The 18,054-nt window shown below is 34.7% G+C and overlaps 1 protein-coding gene and 1 long non-coding RNA gene across 3 annotated transcripts; both read left to right on the top strand.

Annotated features, from left to right (window-relative positions):
- The first annotated feature begins 969 nt into the window (after positions 1-969).
- Positions 970-4,662, top strand: LOC112741382 (uncharacterized). 2 transcript variants are annotated; one of them, XR_011870573.1, is made up of 3 exons: positions 970-1,263; positions 3,397-3,859; positions 3,938-4,662. XR_011870573.1 is itself a non-coding variant. In XM_025790344.3 (2 exons), exons 1-2 carry the CDS (start codon positions 987-989, stop codon positions 3,444-3,446), a joined length of 327 nt encoding a protein of 108 aa, XP_025646129.1. In that variant the 5' UTR covers positions 970-986; the 3' UTR covers positions 3,447-4,662. The 2 variants fall into 2 exon arrangements, 1 of the variants encoding a protein (XP_025646129.1); XM_025790344.3 differs by having other exon boundaries at positions 3,397-4,662.
- LOC140178252 (uncharacterized) lies at positions 1,866-2,264 on the top strand. The gene is made up of 2 exons (XR_011870574.1): positions 1,866-2,003; positions 2,156-2,264. It is a non-coding gene; the product is annotated as an uncharacterized lncRNA (long non-coding RNA).
- Positions 4,663-18,054: the final 13,392 nt, after the last annotated feature.

Raw genomic sequence — 18,054 nt, forward strand, 5'->3', positions numbered from 1 at the left:
TATATATATATAAGGATATTTATGTAATTTCAGCTACACGGGTATTATGCCGGTATCACGGGGCGGGTACCTCTCTCCCTGCCCCCGCTCCGTTTATTAAACGGATACCCACCCCCGCCCCCACGGGGAGAAAATGACCTCCAAACCTGTCCTTCGATGGGTAAATCTCCGCGGATACCTGTCCCGCCGGGAAAATTACCATCCCTAGTCATAAGTTTGAATCGTGTAGTGAAGATGACGAGCATAAGGCTAATCAACCAGTGGTGGAGGTGGCCAGAGAAAAGGAGAGATCAACGATGGTAAGTGAAAGGGCTGCGGCCATCACGGGAAAGGTAAATTAGGGAACTCCAGAAAATCAGGAACACAATGATGAGCATATCGTGCAACAGGAAAATCATTATCCTTCTTATTTTGGCCCCTGGATGATGGTAAAGAGGTATCCTAAAAGGAAACAAGAGAAAATCCTGATGAAAAAGACAAAGGGGAATTAGACCTTTAATGTCATTCCTAATAAAGAAAGTAAAGACGTTACGAAGAACACGTTCAGTAGGGGAGGTTTTTGGTTTAATGTGCTGTATGAGGAAAGGGATGATGAGATGCAGGAAAGTTCTCAACCAAGTGAGGCCATGCATATTAAACTCCAGAGTATCGTTCCAGATCAGTCCTCTATGAGAAGTCCGTTAAAGAAAGGGCCAGAGTATGCTGGGCCCAAAGATCAGGCTGCTGACTGAGCTCCAGTTATAAGTCCTCAAAAGAATGATGGGAGCACCATTAGGCCTTCTGACCAAGCCCAAACGCGCCGAACAAATTTGGAAGGATCAAAGGTTATAATAAGAAAACCTGAAGTAGGTTCTTACTCGTAGGAAACCAAAAAATTGCTGCCCTGAAAATTGGGCCTATGCTAACAAAAAAAGGCTTCAAGCCCAAACAAAAAATGGTGGAAAAGGGTTCTATCTCCTTAGCGGTCTCATTAGAAGGTAGGAAAAATGTGCCATCCTCCTCTTCTAATAATTCTACTTAGGGGATCGTGGAAAAGGGAAATCATGGATAGAATGAAGGAAGTCACGAAACAATGGGAAGACTATCAAGTTGCAAAGAGCTCCATGGAAGTTCTTGAGGCCCATGTGAGCCATAATTCCTTCTTCAACCAAGTCCCTCAGCATGGTGGAACTCCTCCGATTGGTTTGGAGGTCGAAGACGGCAGCGGAATTTCAAGTAAGGCACCAGATATACCCAAGGATGGACATAAGGAGTCAGGCAAAGGTACGGAACTTATGGTCTAGGCGGAAGCCTCTGGGGCTATAGGGGGTAACACCCAATCTTCTGTTTGAAGTTTTTCTTGGGTCTTTAAGGGTCGTCTTCTCTGTTTTGGTATCTAATGAATATTGTAGCTTGAAACTGTAGAGGAGCTGAGGGTAAAAATTTTTTCTACTCTTATTAGAAATCTTAGAAAGGAATTTGAAGTGAATTTTGTCATCCTGCTGGAGACCCATATCAGTTGTGTTCGGGGAGAAAAGGTTAGAAACAAATTTGGGTTAGATGGTAGTTTTGTAGTGGAGGCTAGAGGGCAATCGGGAGGGATTTGGTGTATGTGGAATTCGAATTTCTGGAAAGTGAATGTGCTAAATCATAACTCCTAATTTGTTCACATGAAGATTGAAGATAGGAATTCAGTGTAGTGGTTTCTAACAGGCGTCTATGGGAGTCCTAATAGAGGTTTCAGGAAATCTCTCTGGGAGGATCTTCGCAGTATTAGCAGGGATGCCAATTTGCCATGATGCGCCATTGGCGATTTTAACGCTATTTTGAATGATCATGAACAAAGTGGGGAGTCTCTGTTGTGGTATGGAAGGGCTTGCCTTGATTTTAATGCCTGTTTATTTTACTGCGGCCTTATGGACCTGGGGTACTCGAGATGTTCGTATACTTGGAAAAGATGTTCTCTGGTGGAAAGGCTTGATAGGGTAATTTCTAACCTTGACTGGCAAATCACCTTCCCAGAGGTAGTTATCCAACATTTACCGAGTCTAAAGTTTGACCATTCTCCTCTCCTTTTGCGCCTTACTTCTCAGGGTGCACCAAATAAGGGAAGGAGGCCTTTTAGATTTTTAGCTGCTTGGTTGGATCACCCTGATTTCGATAATGTTGTTAACAGGGGATGGAATCTCCAGGACTCTTGGCATACTTGCATGGAAGATTTTCAGTAGGAGTTAAAGCTTTAAAATCATAATGTCTTTGGTAATATCCATCACAGAAAATAAAAATTTTTGAAGAGGCTTCAAGGCATTAAGAACAGTCTCATTATGAACCCGAATCTTTATCTGGAGAAATTGCAGAAGAAGCTTTGGGTGGAATATGAGGAGATCTTGACCCAAGAGAAACTGCTCTGGTTCCAAAAATCTTGTTGTAATTGGTTGGAGTTTGGGAACCGTAATACCAAATTTTTTCCATGGCTCATGGCCCGCAAGAGGAGGTATCGGATTGAAGCTTTGCAGTATGATAATGGGTGCTAGGTGCGTGACCGCACAACCCTAGAGAGAATGGCGACCAGATTCTATAGCCAGTTATATACCGATAATGTTCCAGATACCCCATTTGTCTTGAGAAATAATTTCCCTCTTCTGGATAGAGATGATCTTGCGAGTACTGGCAGTAACATCTCTCGTATGGAAATAAAGGACGCTCTACTCTCTATGGGAAGTCTCAAGGCTCCAGGGAAAGATGGGATTCAGGCAATTTTCTATTAGAATAAGTGGGACAGGGTGGGAACCGACCTTTGTAATCTGGTTGAAAGAGTTTTTAATAGGCCTTTGGACGTCCGAGATATTAATGCGACCCTGATTACCCTTATTCCAAAGGTCGAGCCTACAGTTATGTTAAAGCAAATGCATCCTATTTCTCTCTGCAATGTCTCCTATAAAGTTATTACTAAAGTTTTATCAAGGAGGTTGAGGAAAATCATGAAAAAAGTGGTAAAGCCGACTCAAAGTAGCTTTGTTCGGGAGAGACATACCTCAGATAATATCATTATTACCCAGGAAGTCATTAACTCTATGCGAAAGAGGAAAGGCAAGAAGGGTTGGATGAAGGTTGGTTGGGGTTTGGTTGAGAAAAGAGATAGCTTTTGGGTAAAGGTGCTGAGATCTAAATACAAATGTGGTAATGGCATCATTCTGAACATAAGGAGGAAACCTATGGATTCAAATCTATGGAAGGGAGTTTGTTCAGCTTGGAAGGGCGTGGAAAGGAACACATCTTGGCGTATAGCAGATGGTGCAAGCATTAACTTTTGGAACCATAATTGGGTGACGAAAGCTGGCATTTGGATCAATATACAAAACAGGTAATTAACCCCCGATTATAAATGGATGTTGAATGATTTCCTTCTTGTTTCAGGTGATTGGGATTTGGAGAAACTGAGATTGGCTCCCAGAGACATGGGTTAACAAGATTGCTGCGATGGCTCCTTTGTCTCCTTGGAAAGAAGCGGATCAAGTTGCCAGGGAGCTGAGTGCAGATGGGACCTTTAGTGTGAAATCAGCCTACGATTCTCTTGATACGGGCTCCTCTGCGAATGATCATGTGTTTTGGCATATTTGGGATTGGAATGGGCCGGAGATGATTCAAACTTTTCTTTAGTTACTAACAAATGATGCTCTTCTTACAAATCACAACCGGAGACGGAGACACAGTCCAATGAAGCAGGGTGTCTGAGATGCAACACCACTGAGGAAACTGCTCTTCATGCGCTCAGGGACTGCCTTGCGGCAAGGCTGGTTTGGCGAATGCTCCTTCCCGTTCATGGTGACCAAAAGTTCTTCAACTTGGATATTCGAGATGATATGCTCAAACCTGGAAGGTAAAGCCCCCTGGTCTACTATTTTTGGTGTAGGAGTTTCCTCCCTTTGGTATCTCTATAACAAGTTTGTGTTTGAAGGCTCTTTTACTATGCCAAAAGATGTCGCTGCTTCTATAAAAGTTCGGGCCAAAGATATTTCCAAATGGTGTAGAAGAAAAGTCATTCCAAGATCTACTAATACCAACTTTGAGACATGTACCAAATGGTTCCCTCCCCATGAAGGTGCTATTAAGTTAAATGTGGATAGTTTGATTTTATCTCATATTAATAATGCTGCGTGTGGGGGTATCTTCAGAAATTCGATGGGATCTTGCATCATGAGCTTCGCTTGTAATTTGGGGACAGCCTCGATCATGCATGCTGAGTTGTAGGTTATTATCAAGGGACTCTAAATTGCAGTAATGAATGAATTGACTCATGTGATTGTGGAATTGAATTCACAAATGGCCATTAAACTTGCCTGGGAATGATGCCCTTTGTCGCACCCGTACTACTCCCTTATACAGGATATTACTATTCTGGTTCGTCGAATCCCTCATGTGAGTTTGGACCACATCCTCCGGGAAGCTAATGTTTGTGCGGATATCATGGACAAGAAGGGACAACAGCTTGGTGTTGGATTACATCTATTGATCATCCTATTCCTGAGCTCTATTTGCCAATATTTTTTTATTATGCTGGTACTTATAGATTTAGAGGTTCTGCGATGTATTGTGTTTTTTGTATTTTGGAGTCCCTGACCCCTTTCCCTCACAATAATAATAATAATAATAATAATAATAATAATAATGGTCAAATTTTAATTTGTCTTCTTATGGATAATGGTGGTGAATTTATTCTTTTTTTTTTTATCTACTAAAAATGATATCATTTTATATGTTGTACTAAACCAAAATTTATGTTATTTGAGGGTAATTCATCTCAACTTAGATCTCTCACTCTTTTTCTAAATCAAACAATTGAGACCTTATGACTCACCAAACTCATCAAATGGACAACAATTACTACAACAAGTCAACGACAAAAGATGGTGTAATTTTAACAAAGACAATAGTCACTGTAAATTTAGAGATTACATCAAGGCTTCTCAAATTTATGCCAACTTTAGCTCTAAGGCCTTCAGGACTTAGGCCACTTAAAAAGAATTAATGTTGGACAACTTAGGATCGGTTTAGATTGGTTTTTGAAAATAATACTTATTTTTTTCATTTTTTTAAAGAAGATCTTTTTTAACAGACAAAAATTTATTTCACATTTAGATAGAATTTTTAAAAAGAATTTTCAAGTATTAAAAACGTCTTTTGTTTTGAATTTTTTTAATAAAAGTATTTTTTTTAAAAGAATATCGAAATAAGTTTTAAAATGAATAAAAGTACTTTATTTTCTAAGAAAAATACTTTTTTCACTCAAAAAACCAATCTAAGCTAGCACTTAGACTTTGCTAGTATGGACATTAGCTATAGGGCTTAAAGACATATATTTTGTTGTTTTCACTGCTTATTTTATTTGTTTAAAACCTCTTAGTGATACAATGCATTTTATGTAAGGACAAATGTTCTTATTTCTGGTCTTAAGATTGTATTGTTGCCCATGTTATACTATCATTAGTGGTTAATTTGTCAAAAATAAATTACTTTTTTATTATCCTTATGAATATAATACATGAACATCTATGTTTTCTTTGAAGTTGAATATCTAGTCATATAAAAAATTGTAATGATATTCTATTTTTAACGACCCTAGAGACCAATTTAAAATTTTTCATAAGTTAATGCATAAGATTTGTCGTAGTTATAGTCCTAAATCCATAATTAACTCTATCAAAGTTTAATTAAAAATGTCACAAAGCTTCAAATTAATAATCGGGAGTTTAATTTCGAGTCATTCTCCTTAGAAATTGTAATCGGATTCTCAATCATTGGCTATGAGAGATTATGAGTTTGATAACAATAAAAGAGAATTTAAATGACAAAAAATTGAAGAAATAAACAATACCTAAATATCAAAGGCAATTAAACTAAAAAATTGACAAGTAAAAGGAATCAAATTCAAGTGCAAAAAGGCCTTGGTTAGGGTTGATGAGTCAAGGATCACTATCCTTATCATTGACCACAAGCATGACAATTATGAAGAATTAATCTCATTTCGTCAACCTCTATACATTGAGAAAATTTAAGTAGGCATAATTAATCCTAATCCATAAGTCCTAACCAACTTACTAATTGAATTAGTAAAAGATTAGCGTCAATTGAAACAAGATTAATTAACAATCTTAAATTACCAATTAATATTGGATATCAATGACTCAAGGTCACCTAATTTCTCAATCCCAGACCAAGAAAAATAAAATCTACTCCATGACAAAAGTAAATATTTTGTCAAACACTTGATCTGCATAAAAGAAAAACATCATAAATTACTAGAATTAACAAAAACTACAACTAGCCAATGTAAGAATTCAATACTAACAACTCAAACAAACATAAATAAAATATAAAACATGAAATTCATTCATAGAAAATCAAAAGAGTTCATATAGTTTATTGAAGTAACATAAATAAATAAAGTCAACTTAACAAGAAATCTAATTAAAGTAGTGTAGAAAAAAATAATAAAATGATATCAAAACTACAACAAAACAATATCAAAATCTAAAACTAAAGAGAAACTTAAGTAAAATCCCAAGGATTTTAGAGAGAAGTTGGAGCTTTTTTCTCTCTAGAATTCCACTAAAAACCTAAGAAAAAATATAAAAATGAGTGTATGGTATGCTGTGTGTGAGTCCCCTTCATGAATGGCTTCTAATATGGCTTCTAGTGATCTAAAATGGGTCAAAAAGGACTAAAATCACGAGTCATTTGCTATTTTAAATGAGGCACGCAACCAGACTCGTGTGTGCATGCGCACACAAGCGAAATCTCCACTTCTACATACTTTTCGTTCATTATTCCGAGTCATTATTGTCTCATAAACCTTAAACAACTTGAACAAATAATATATCAAGACATCGAATGGAATGAAAGTGAAATTAATTTGACAGTTTTTATAGCATAAAAAGTAGAGTAAAGTATCATTTTTGTCCCCAACGTTTGGGGTAAATCCTATTTGTGTCCCTAACGTTTAAATCGTCCTATTTGTATCCCTAACGTTTGTAAAAGTGATTCAATGTTATCCTGCCGTCAATTACATATCATGAACGCTTTAGTTTGAATTTTAAAAATCTTTTCTTAAAGTTAGAATACAAATGTCTAGGATAGAATCGATGATCTACTCCGAAAAATAGCTCATCAAAAGTTGAACTAATTCCTACAACATTTACATAATTCACTTTTTTAGGACATAATTGAATCTAAACACAAATAGTGGGTATAATATTAAAATCGAACACATTCAAGTGAGACTTAATTGAGAATGAATACATCCAAGTGAGAATAATTGTAAAATATAATCTAATTTGTTAGTATAATTGATAGTAGGATAACATTGAATCACTTTTATAAACGTTAGGGATACAAATAGGACGATTTAAACGTTAGAGACACAAATAGGACTTACCCCAAATGTTGGGAACAAAAATGATACTTTACTCTAAAAAGTATGTTTAATCAATTAAGATCAAATATGAGAAATTCCGCAAAAGCATGCAATCATAAGGAATAAGTGCACATTAAGTTGATAAATCTCACTCTTTTTAATCCAAAAATCATCATAAAATATTGATTTAATAACTCTCCCACACTTAGACAAAACATGTCCTCGTACTATACATTAATGAAGGAGGAAGTAAGGGATACCAACACTCATTCAACTATTCTACCTAATTCTACCTATTATGATCTACTTGGTTAAGAATAAATCAATTTCCAAGAATAGATATGAACATATAGGGCCAAAAGCAAAATATCAATCAATTCCATCCCATTCATAAAATTGAGTTCTAAAATATAACAAATTTGCAAGATAATATTTTATGATAAGTGGAATATAGAATCAAGCAATCGAACTCTTCACTAGATGTGTTTACTTTCTTACTGTTCTAGTGTTTAGGTTTAACTCTCAATTCTCTTCTAACCTTATTTTTTAAGACTTATTCTCCTTCTAACAGTTAATAAATATTTAATGCATCCATGCAAATATCAAGAGAACTTTGGAGAGTTATAATGGGACTAAGGACAAAGTGAAGATGTATTTAATTAAGTGGACTGAAAATTTAAACCTTTGACTAGCTAAGACTTCCATTTAATCTACAACAACCTATTCCACTACAATACAAAGTCATATTGTCCATTGACTTTTTTTTCTCATACTTTACTTTTCACACACATGCATGCATTCTCAATAAATTCAGATTACATATGCATTTACTTCTAAAATTTCATTTGGAGAAATATTTATCCCCTTTTTATTTCTCTTTTTTTTTAATATATACATTATATCTTTTTTTTTCTTTTTTTTTTTCAAAATAAGTAAATACATATGGTTCAAGTATATGTGCACCCAATTCTAAAAAATAATTCAATAAACTCAAAACACCCTTTTTACTAAAGTTTTTAAATTCTCCTTTTTCATCCTTTCATGATGCAATCACCACTACTAGTCTAAGTTAATCAAAAATCAAATTAGGACAATTATAATTTTTTGCTTAGGGTTAGTGTATGCTAAAAATTAAGGATAGAGAGGATTAATAAGGCTTAGAATTGGATAACAATGATATATTAAAAGGTAAAGCTATTTGGATAAGTGAGCTTATATGAAAACAATGGTCACAATCATATAAATACTTATATACACAAAGTACTGGACATCAAGAATCAAACAAGTCAAAAATTGCAATTATAGAGAGAATAACACACACAAGAATGAAATAGTAGTTAAAATAAAACAACAACACATTAAAGGCTCAAATCTCACTTGGTTGAGTGTGAGCTCTAATCTATGTTCCACAGTCTTTATTCAAACAAGTTGAATGAAAAATTCTAACTCAAATTAGGGTTAGTGCATGCTAAAAATGGTTAGGGTTAGTGTATGCTAAAAATCGACTCTTAACCATTGTCCATAAGGAGAAAAATCGATCCATGACCATTATCCATTCGCCAACATGTCACTTAACGGAGACTTGGCATCCACATCAGCAACCATAAGTGACACGTAGGTCTTTTCTGTGAAGTTTGGTGAGAAAAGATGACGAAGAGGCCGCTATGACTCACGATAGACATGGACAGGGATTGGGACGAGTTTATTTTTTCGACAGGAGTCGCCTTATCTTGTTTTAAAATGGATAAAGACTGGATTTGGTATTTACTAATTAAAGAGAAATTAGAACTTTGATCATTTTGTAGCCACCTAATTGTAAACTTTTTTTAAAGCAACTTTTTTTTCATGGTATCCTCCGATCCATTTTGACAGGTCAATGATTAATCGATCACATATCTAAGCTCCATTTAAAGGTTTGTTATTGGCCAATAGATTGTTGTATGTATAAGGCAGGATTTGAATTCCTGACACTTGTTTAAGTAGACTAGTAAGCTAACCATTAGACTAATCTAAGTTGGTTAAAATAACTTGTTTAATACTTTACATTTTTGAGAAAAAAATTAGGTTGAATTTTGAAATAAAAACTTCAAAAGATATAAATAACAAAATATCCTTCGAAAATATGTTTTGTTTAACAAAATAAAGCATGAAGTTGATGAATGAAAAAATAATAGTAAAAATAGAAGAAAGATGGTAAAAATAGAGATGATAAGAGTTAATTAGTAATTTTATAAATGTTTAGTTATTTTCTAAATGGAGTATATATTTTACGTTTTTCTTTATCATTTGCAAGTTTTGTTAAAATCGTAATTTTTTAGGGTTGTTCCCGTATGATTCAAATATCAGATGTATAATTCGTCCGCATGAAATTTAAACAACAATTTCTCTCTTGATGGAAAAAATATATCTCGTGATGTAAAATATGAAATGTGAATACCTATAAAAGATATTTTAACGTTCAATTTTTTAGATGTTAGTGATTATAGTATTCACTATTCAATTTCAACTTACTCCTTGTAATGTCAAAAGCTTCCTTTATAAGTGACTTATTCAAGATCATTGTTTTCAATGGTCAATTATATAGTGAATTATGGTCAATTTTGTCTGAGGTAAAAGGTTGAGATATAACTTATTAGTTAAGATCGAATTATAACGAATGGATTAAGAGTTAAAATAGTTATTTACTCCTTGACATCGTATATTCGAACTGTTAAAAATTGATTTTTTCCATTCTTTTTTTCCAATAAATGTACTAGATCCTTTTATATGATTTTTTTTTTGTTTTACCTAGAGTTTTATATACTGTAAAACTATACTTTACAAGATTAAAAATTAATCAAATTATAATTTAATATAAAATTTATAAATTCAAATTAAATCATCAATTTATCATATTACACAAATATAAATTCACAATGCAATCGAAATGAATATTCAAGAGCATAAATCTTTAAAGTACAGTCACTTTTAGGGTTGAACATGAATCTGATAATATTCGTAAATTTGCGATATTTATCCGTATCCGATCCACAAATTACAATATTTTTCGATCCGCACTCTAAACGGGTTGGATCACATATATCGCACCAATATCCCGAGATTCGATTCGTAGATCCCCACACTTAATAAATAAATAATATAAATAGTTAAGTTTAGAAATCAAATATCCTAACCTTAAATATTCATTCTGTGATGCACATCTCCCTCTTTTCCCTCTCTCTTGTTTCACTTCTCAGACCCAGACATCTCAAGTCTCATTCTCTCATATACTCATCAGTGACTATCGCCGCCGTTCACCTCTTCTCAAATCTCATTCGTTTGCCGTCTCGCATCCCGTGGCCTCCTCATCTCGCATCCCGTCGCCTTCCTGTCTCGCATCCATCTTTTCTTTCTCACCACCTCGACGTTTTCTCTTCTCTTTTTTTTTTTTCTCAACGGCACTCCTCTCTTCTTGGATCAGCGGTGGCGCTGCTCTTTTCGTCCTTAATAGTTGCGTTCATACCTTCATCGTGGTTCTTCTCTGCCTCGTCTCTGTTCTTCGCCAATCTTGTCATCATTGTTATTTTACATCTATTGGGTATTTTAGTCACCGTTTTGTTTCTGCTTCTGCTCCAATTTTTTGTCTGCTTGAGTCTTTCAGTTCTATGTATCTTCTACTGTTTCTTTTGATGCCTTTTTTTTGTTTTAAAAAAAATTAAATAAGAATAAATTTTATGCTTTGTAATTTCTTAATTTGTGACTCTCTTATATTTTTTTAAAAATTTAGATGCTATTAGGGTTTGGTTCAAGTCTCTAGTTCTTGTAAAACTGCTGGTGATGTATTATGATTTGATTGTAGTTATTTTTCTTTTAAATTCTAGATTTTTTTTGGTATGTTATTTTTTGTATTTTAGAGTAAACATATTAATATATTTTTTATTTTTCAAATTTTAAAGTATGTTTTTATTTTTTATTTTTTGATCGGATATATCCGATATCCAATCCTATCCTATCCGCAAATATGCGGATCGGATTGGATCGGATTTGAGTATGAAATGTGCGGATATTGGATCCGATCCGATCTGATGAATTTAGTGCGGATCAGATTGAGATTTTGGCCATATCCGATTCGATCCGTGTGCGGCCCTAGTCACTTTACTGAATTGTTGTGTCTGTATGTTGGGTGAATTTCAAATACGACACTTATTTGATTGTTGTGTTTTTCGTGTATAACCGTGTTTTAATATAAATTAAAAATACTTCTCCAGACATATTTAGACACACCTAAATACTATTACGTATCAGCGTGTCTAACGTTATTCTTAACATGTATTCTTGAAATGAGTTTAGAAATAATATATTATTATTTATTAAAACAAAAAATTATTTTAAATACATTATATCATTAAAGAAAGACATTAAAATTTTAATTTATATTTTAATATTAATATAATATCAAGATATAATTACAATTTATCTAAACAATAATTTATATTTTACATATAAAAAATGTTAGATAACCAATTTTCTTTAAACCAAGTTAAATTTACATAGGCACGTTCTCACATTCTCATTCTTCCTCTTCCTCCTTCACTTCTTCCACCTTCATTATTATTATCATCATCATCATCATCGTTGTTCTTGTTTTCGTTCTTCTTCCTCCTTCTCTACTTTTATTATTTCATCATTATTCTCGTCTTTTTCTTCTTCTTTTCCGTCCTCTTTTTACTACTACTACTACTACTTATTTTTTTCTCTTTTGATATCTTCTCGTCCATTTTCATTATCATCATTGTCACCATCATCATCATCCTCATCATCTTTTTCTTCTTCTTAATCCAATATCATACCATTAGTTAGCCACACATAAATTTTTGGTTAATGATATAAAAAAATAAAAAAAAGACACCAAAATTTTTATAAATGACATAAGAAATCTTTAAAAAATGACATTCAAAATCTTGACTCACTCAACCAACAAAATATATTCAAATGTATTTTAGAGACAAAAAATACATCAATTTGTTATAAATGACCCAGAAAATACTAGACCTCTTATATATAAGTTCAATACCACTCAATTAGTTCAATAATAAAAATTTGGTTCATAAATTTTCTATGTCACAGTTAAAAAATTTAGGTATCAAAATTAAAAAACTTCCTGTAATACGGTAAAAAAAATTAGGCCTATTTTTCTAATAAATTCTACATAATTCAAAACTCTCTTTCCTCCTCCTTCTCTTCTCATTCTCATAATTCTTCTTGTTTCACCCTTTTAACAAGAACCAATGTCACGATTAAGAAATTTTGGTGTCAAAATTAAGAAATTTTTCATGCCATGATTAAAAAATTTAGTGTTATTTTTTCTGATAAATTATACATAATTCAAAAATTTTCCTCCTCCTCCTTCTCTTCTTCTTTTTCTGCTACATTTTCATAATTCTTCTTGTTTTACCTTCTTAACCAAAATAAAAACAAGAAAAAGAAAAAATCAAACACAAAAAGAAAAGAACAACAAAAATGCTACAATAACCACCAGGAGGAAGAAGAGGGGAAGGAAAAATAAATAATGTAGCAACAATAGTAGTAATAAAAGAACGACGATGAGGAGAAAATGCGCGAAAAAGAAAAAAGAAGGCGAAAAAGAATAAGACGTGCACTCTCACACACACACATCCGGTCTGTCAATGCACCACCACCCTCCTCCCGTAAGTCCCCTGTATTTTTATTGTGTTCGTACTTGTTTTTTTATTTCAAACCATATATTGGAAGGAGAAGAAATTGGAGGTTTTTTTTAGTAGTGTTTAGTAATAAATATTCATATCTTAGTGAAAAGAACCATCCACATACTTAGTAAAATAAACATCCTACGGATCGTGTGCATGCAGAATCAAGCAAATCAAGTAAAATACTAATAGTATACCCAAATAAACTTCCACTTTATAATGAAAAGAACCATCCACATATTTAGTAAAATGAACATTCGACTTAGTTAATAAGAAACAAGTAATGAGACAGTAGCTGCAGGGGTACTGGGGTCGCGATACAGCAGCGGTGGCGGTAACACAGGATTGTGAGAGAGCACTTGCGACAAAAATAAAAAAAATTATAATTATAATTAAACCTAATTAATTCAAAATTTGATTTTTAAAATTAAAATTAACTTTTTTTTAACTATTGTTAACGTTGTTTAGAAAAAACCAAGGTTGTGATAACCGAATGATAAACCCCAATTTTGTGGTTTATCTTGTGCTTAATTTGGGGAATTTTATCAACTTTTCTCACATTTATTCAATGAAATAGCATAGTTTTGTAATTCTCCCTTGATTTGGGCTTAAATGTGAAAACATGCTTTTTAGGCCTTAAAGTAGCTAAATTTAATCCACTTTAATTCCATTCGATGCCTTGATATGTTTGTTGAGTGATTTCAGGTCCATAAGGCAAGTATTGGATGGAAGAAGTGAGGAGAAAAGCATGCAACGTGGGAGAACTCATGAAGAAATGAAAGAACCATAAAGCTGTCAAGCCTGACCTCTTTGCACTCAATCGACCATAACTTGAGCTACAAAGGTCCAAATGAGGCGGTTCCAGTTGCATTGGAAAGCTAACATCCGGGGCTTCAAAATGATATAAAATTTGCCATATTTTGCTTCGCGTGCGCGCCGATGCTGCACATGGCCCATTAAAAGTGAAATCATGGCCAGCGATTTGTAGCTCATTTTGGGCCCAATCCAACTCATTTATGATGCTATTGAACCCAAGGATTGAGGGAGGAAGGAACCAAGTAGTCATAGTTTAGTTTTCATCATGTTTTAGGTAGAATTCTAGAGAGAGAAGCTCTTCCTTCTCTCTAGAATTTAGGGTAGTTTAGGTTTAATTTTCTTAAATCCCACTTTTAATCCTTGTTTTGATTTAGCTTTCTCTCTTAATTTCTTGTTATTATATCTTAATCTTCTTAGTTTCTCTTGTTCATTTCCTTTATTTTGTTGCTTTTATGTTCATGAACTTTGTTGGATCTTAATTTTCGTTTAATACAATTTTATGTTTCCATGCTCTTTTATGTTGATCTTGATTGTTAGTGTTGATTTCTTGCTTATGTTAGTTATGGGTTTCATTAATTCTTGTAATTTGTGATGTTTATTTTTCTTGCACTCTAGGTGTTTGTTGAAATGTTTACACTAGTTTTTGAGTAGTTCTCTTTGCTCTTGGCCTAGGCTAAGGAAATTGAGTGACCTTGAGTCATTGGGTCTTAATGAATTGGTGATTTGAGAACCCTTGGTGATCAATTTGATACCCATTGACACTAACCCGCTACTAATCTAATTAGTAGATAGGTTGGGACTTATGGGTTAATGTGATCAAAGCCATTTGACGTACTTCAAGTTTAGGGATAGATATTACGTACTCAAGGCTTTTGGAAGTAGACTTAATGAGCTTGGTTCCTCATAATTATCAATATTTGGTTTGTAGACAAGGATGGTGATCTCAATTACCTATGTCTAGCCAAGAGCTCTTTTTCATTTCTTTTGTTAGTTCATTGTTCATTTATTTTTCTTGCCATTTATTTTCTTGCCAAAACACAAAATCAAAACCCCCTTGCATTTTCATAGCCAATAATTGATCACTTCATTGCAATTCCTTGTGAGACGACCCGGAGTCTAAATAATTCAGTTAATTTTCATTTGGGGTTTGTTACATGTGACAACTCAAGTTTTTTATGTGAGAATTGTTTGTTGGTTTGGAGCTATGCTTACAACGAAGAAATTCTTTTCTATAAGAAGAAAATTCTAGACCATCAAGCAAATCTCATTATCAAAATGGCGCCGTTGCCGGGGAGTTGCAATGGTGTTATGTTATTGGCTATTGTGAATATTGTGAATATGTCTGCCTTTTGCTTATTTGTTAGTTTGTGTTAGCTTTAGGACTTTGTTGCTCATTTTTGTTAGCTTTTGTTTTTAATTGCTATTATGAATTCTCACAACTTTGGCTATGAGTTTGGCTCAAATTATGTTGTAGGGAATGGGAACTACAATGGTAACATGCATCAAGGATTTGAGAATCAAAGATGGGAGGAGCCTCAAAGGATTGATCATCCTTCTTGGCAACAACCTCCTCCGGTCTCTTATAGGTATAATTCTAATCCTAATGCATATCAATCTAATGGATGTGGTGACCCTTATTGTAATTGTCAACAACCACCACCACATGCCTATGAACCACCCCTTCAACATGACTTTGAACCACCTTACTCACAAGTCCTCTACCACCAAACACCTCATTATGACCCTAATCCTTATCCACCATACCAACCACCTTATGAACCATATGAACTATACATGAAACCACCACCATTCCAACACAATCACTCTCAAGAACCACTTCAATATACGCCATCTCCATACCCTTGCCAAGATGAACCAACTTCCAATTATGAAACCTCCTTCCCAAATAATGAATCTTCTTTTTCCACACCACCTCCAATGGATGATCCTCTCCAAGAATGTGTTAGTCCTTACATTAAAAGGCAAGAAGAGAACCAAAAGGAGTTCAAGGAGTTAGAATCCAAGATAGCTACCATAGCGGAAGCTGTTCGCAATATGGTCTCCTCCCGCCTAAACCTATGCGATCAAGAAACTCCCATTGTTGAATGTGGAGTAGCAATCAAGGAGTATAGTGAGGGAGTGAGTTTAGAGCTTCAAGGTGTAGAAGAAGGGGTGAAACAAGGATTGCCACAAGGGGAGGAAGCTAAGACAATTGAGCCGGAAGGAGTGGTTGAAGATCTAGGAGATGTTGGAAGTCCATGGGAATGTAGAATTAGAGAGCCCTCTTCCAAGATGCTTGACGTTGATGTTGATGAGGGTGTACAACCTCCAAAGTATATCATGATTGAAGACTTTGAAGAGGTTGATCAAGAGATGGATTCAATCATTGAGGAGTTCCTATCTACAATTGAATCCTCTCCCATTGGACTTGAAATTGAGATCAAAGAAGAAGATGCACAACCTCCCATTCCCTTGGTAAGCAATGAAGAAGAGATTGAATTGGAAGAGAGCTACCAAGAGGAAGAGGTTGAAATTGAAGAAGCTTGTGAAGAGGTGGAGGTAGTCAAAGAAGAGCACAAGGGAGTGGAACTTGCAAGATCATTAGGACCATCCCTTCCTAAGTCACCATCCAACATAACATTCAAGTGGGTGAAATTCTTATCCTTAAGCTTTACTTTCTCACTTGAATATGGCTTGCTTGAAAATGATGGTCAACTTAGAGCTCTTTATGGAGTTAAGAGTAAGAGAGAGTTGTGTAGTGGTTGGAAATATCATTCTAGGTTCATTATGGTTGCATGCTCGAAATTGAATAGCAATGGTTGGTGTAGAACCAAATTGCATGGGTCTAGGAGGATGTTTGGATGCCTAATTGAGAATTCTAAGGTCATACCACCCAATTGGAATCATGATGATCAATTTGAAGATGGGTGTCAAAACAAAGTGTGGAATCCCGGATCGCACAAGGAAAATCAACTTTGGGAACTCATGGTTTGTGAAGAACTCCATCAAAGCTTGAAGATATTAACATTGAAGAATGGAGCTTATTGGAGATTCAAGCATTGGTGGATGTTCCAAGATGGTTACAAGCACAAGCCGCCTTGATGAGGAACTCCCCATAAGTCCAACTTAAGGACAATAAACAAAAGTGCTAGGTGGGAGACACCCCACCATGGTAATATCTTTTCATTTTTCCTTTTGTATATATTGATAGAATTAGTTTAATTTCATGTTTTGTTGAGTTGTTGAGTATAATTGGTAGTTTAGTAGGTTAAATAAGGTTTTATGGTGTTTGGGTAGCTGTTTGGAGGTTTGAAATGCTTGGTTTGGTGCAAGAAATTGGAAAAAATTTTGAAAAACAGAGCACCAACCCGCGCGTGCGCGCACCTGGCGCGTACGCGCGGCTCAAGCATTTTCGATCATCCACGCGAACGCGCCATGTACGCGTACGCGTGGATGCAAAAATTTCCACCCCCAACCTAAAACCAGAGAGTTATGCCCAGTTTGTGCCTATTCTGTGCCTGCAACCCACGCGCAAGCGTACATGACGCGTACGCGTCGGTCGCCATCTTCACATCAGCGCGCAAGCGTACATGGCGCGTACGCGCCCTTTGGCCAAACTGCGCATCGGCGCGTAAGCACGCATGACGCATCCGCGCCGGGTAAAAAAAATAAAAATAAATAAAAAAAATAAAAAAAATAAAATACAATAAAATTAAAAAAAATTTTCTTTTCTTCCATTTTCTTTTATTGCATTTGCTTATTTTCATATATTGCATTTTAATTTTGCTTTCATAGCTTGTTCTTATTTTCCTTTCTAAGTTTCTTATTTTAATAATGGTGTTGCATTTTCCTACTCAATTGTTGAAAACTTCTTGGTTACTCTTGATGCTTTGTGACTTGTTTGGCATTAATTGCAATATTTACTATACACACAAGATTAGTGCTTTAGTCCTTCCTGACTCATGATCCCTTGTTTTTGTACCTCATCATCATTGAGTTAGGATGGGACCAAATGCTCTCATGCTTATCACTAATCTTATTTGTGTCAATTGTTGATTAAGCTTGATGCAACATGCTCTTCATGTCATTTGCCTATGCTTTGACTTTACTCTTGCATCAAGTATTAGTTGATATGCCCTT

Source organism: Arachis hypogaea, chromosome 14, assembly GCF_003086295.3.
Source record: "Arachis hypogaea cultivar Tifrunner chromosome 14, arahy.Tifrunner.gnm2.J5K5, whole genome shotgun sequence".
NCBI lineage: Eukaryota > Viridiplantae > Streptophyta > Magnoliopsida > Fabales > Fabaceae > Arachis > Arachis hypogaea.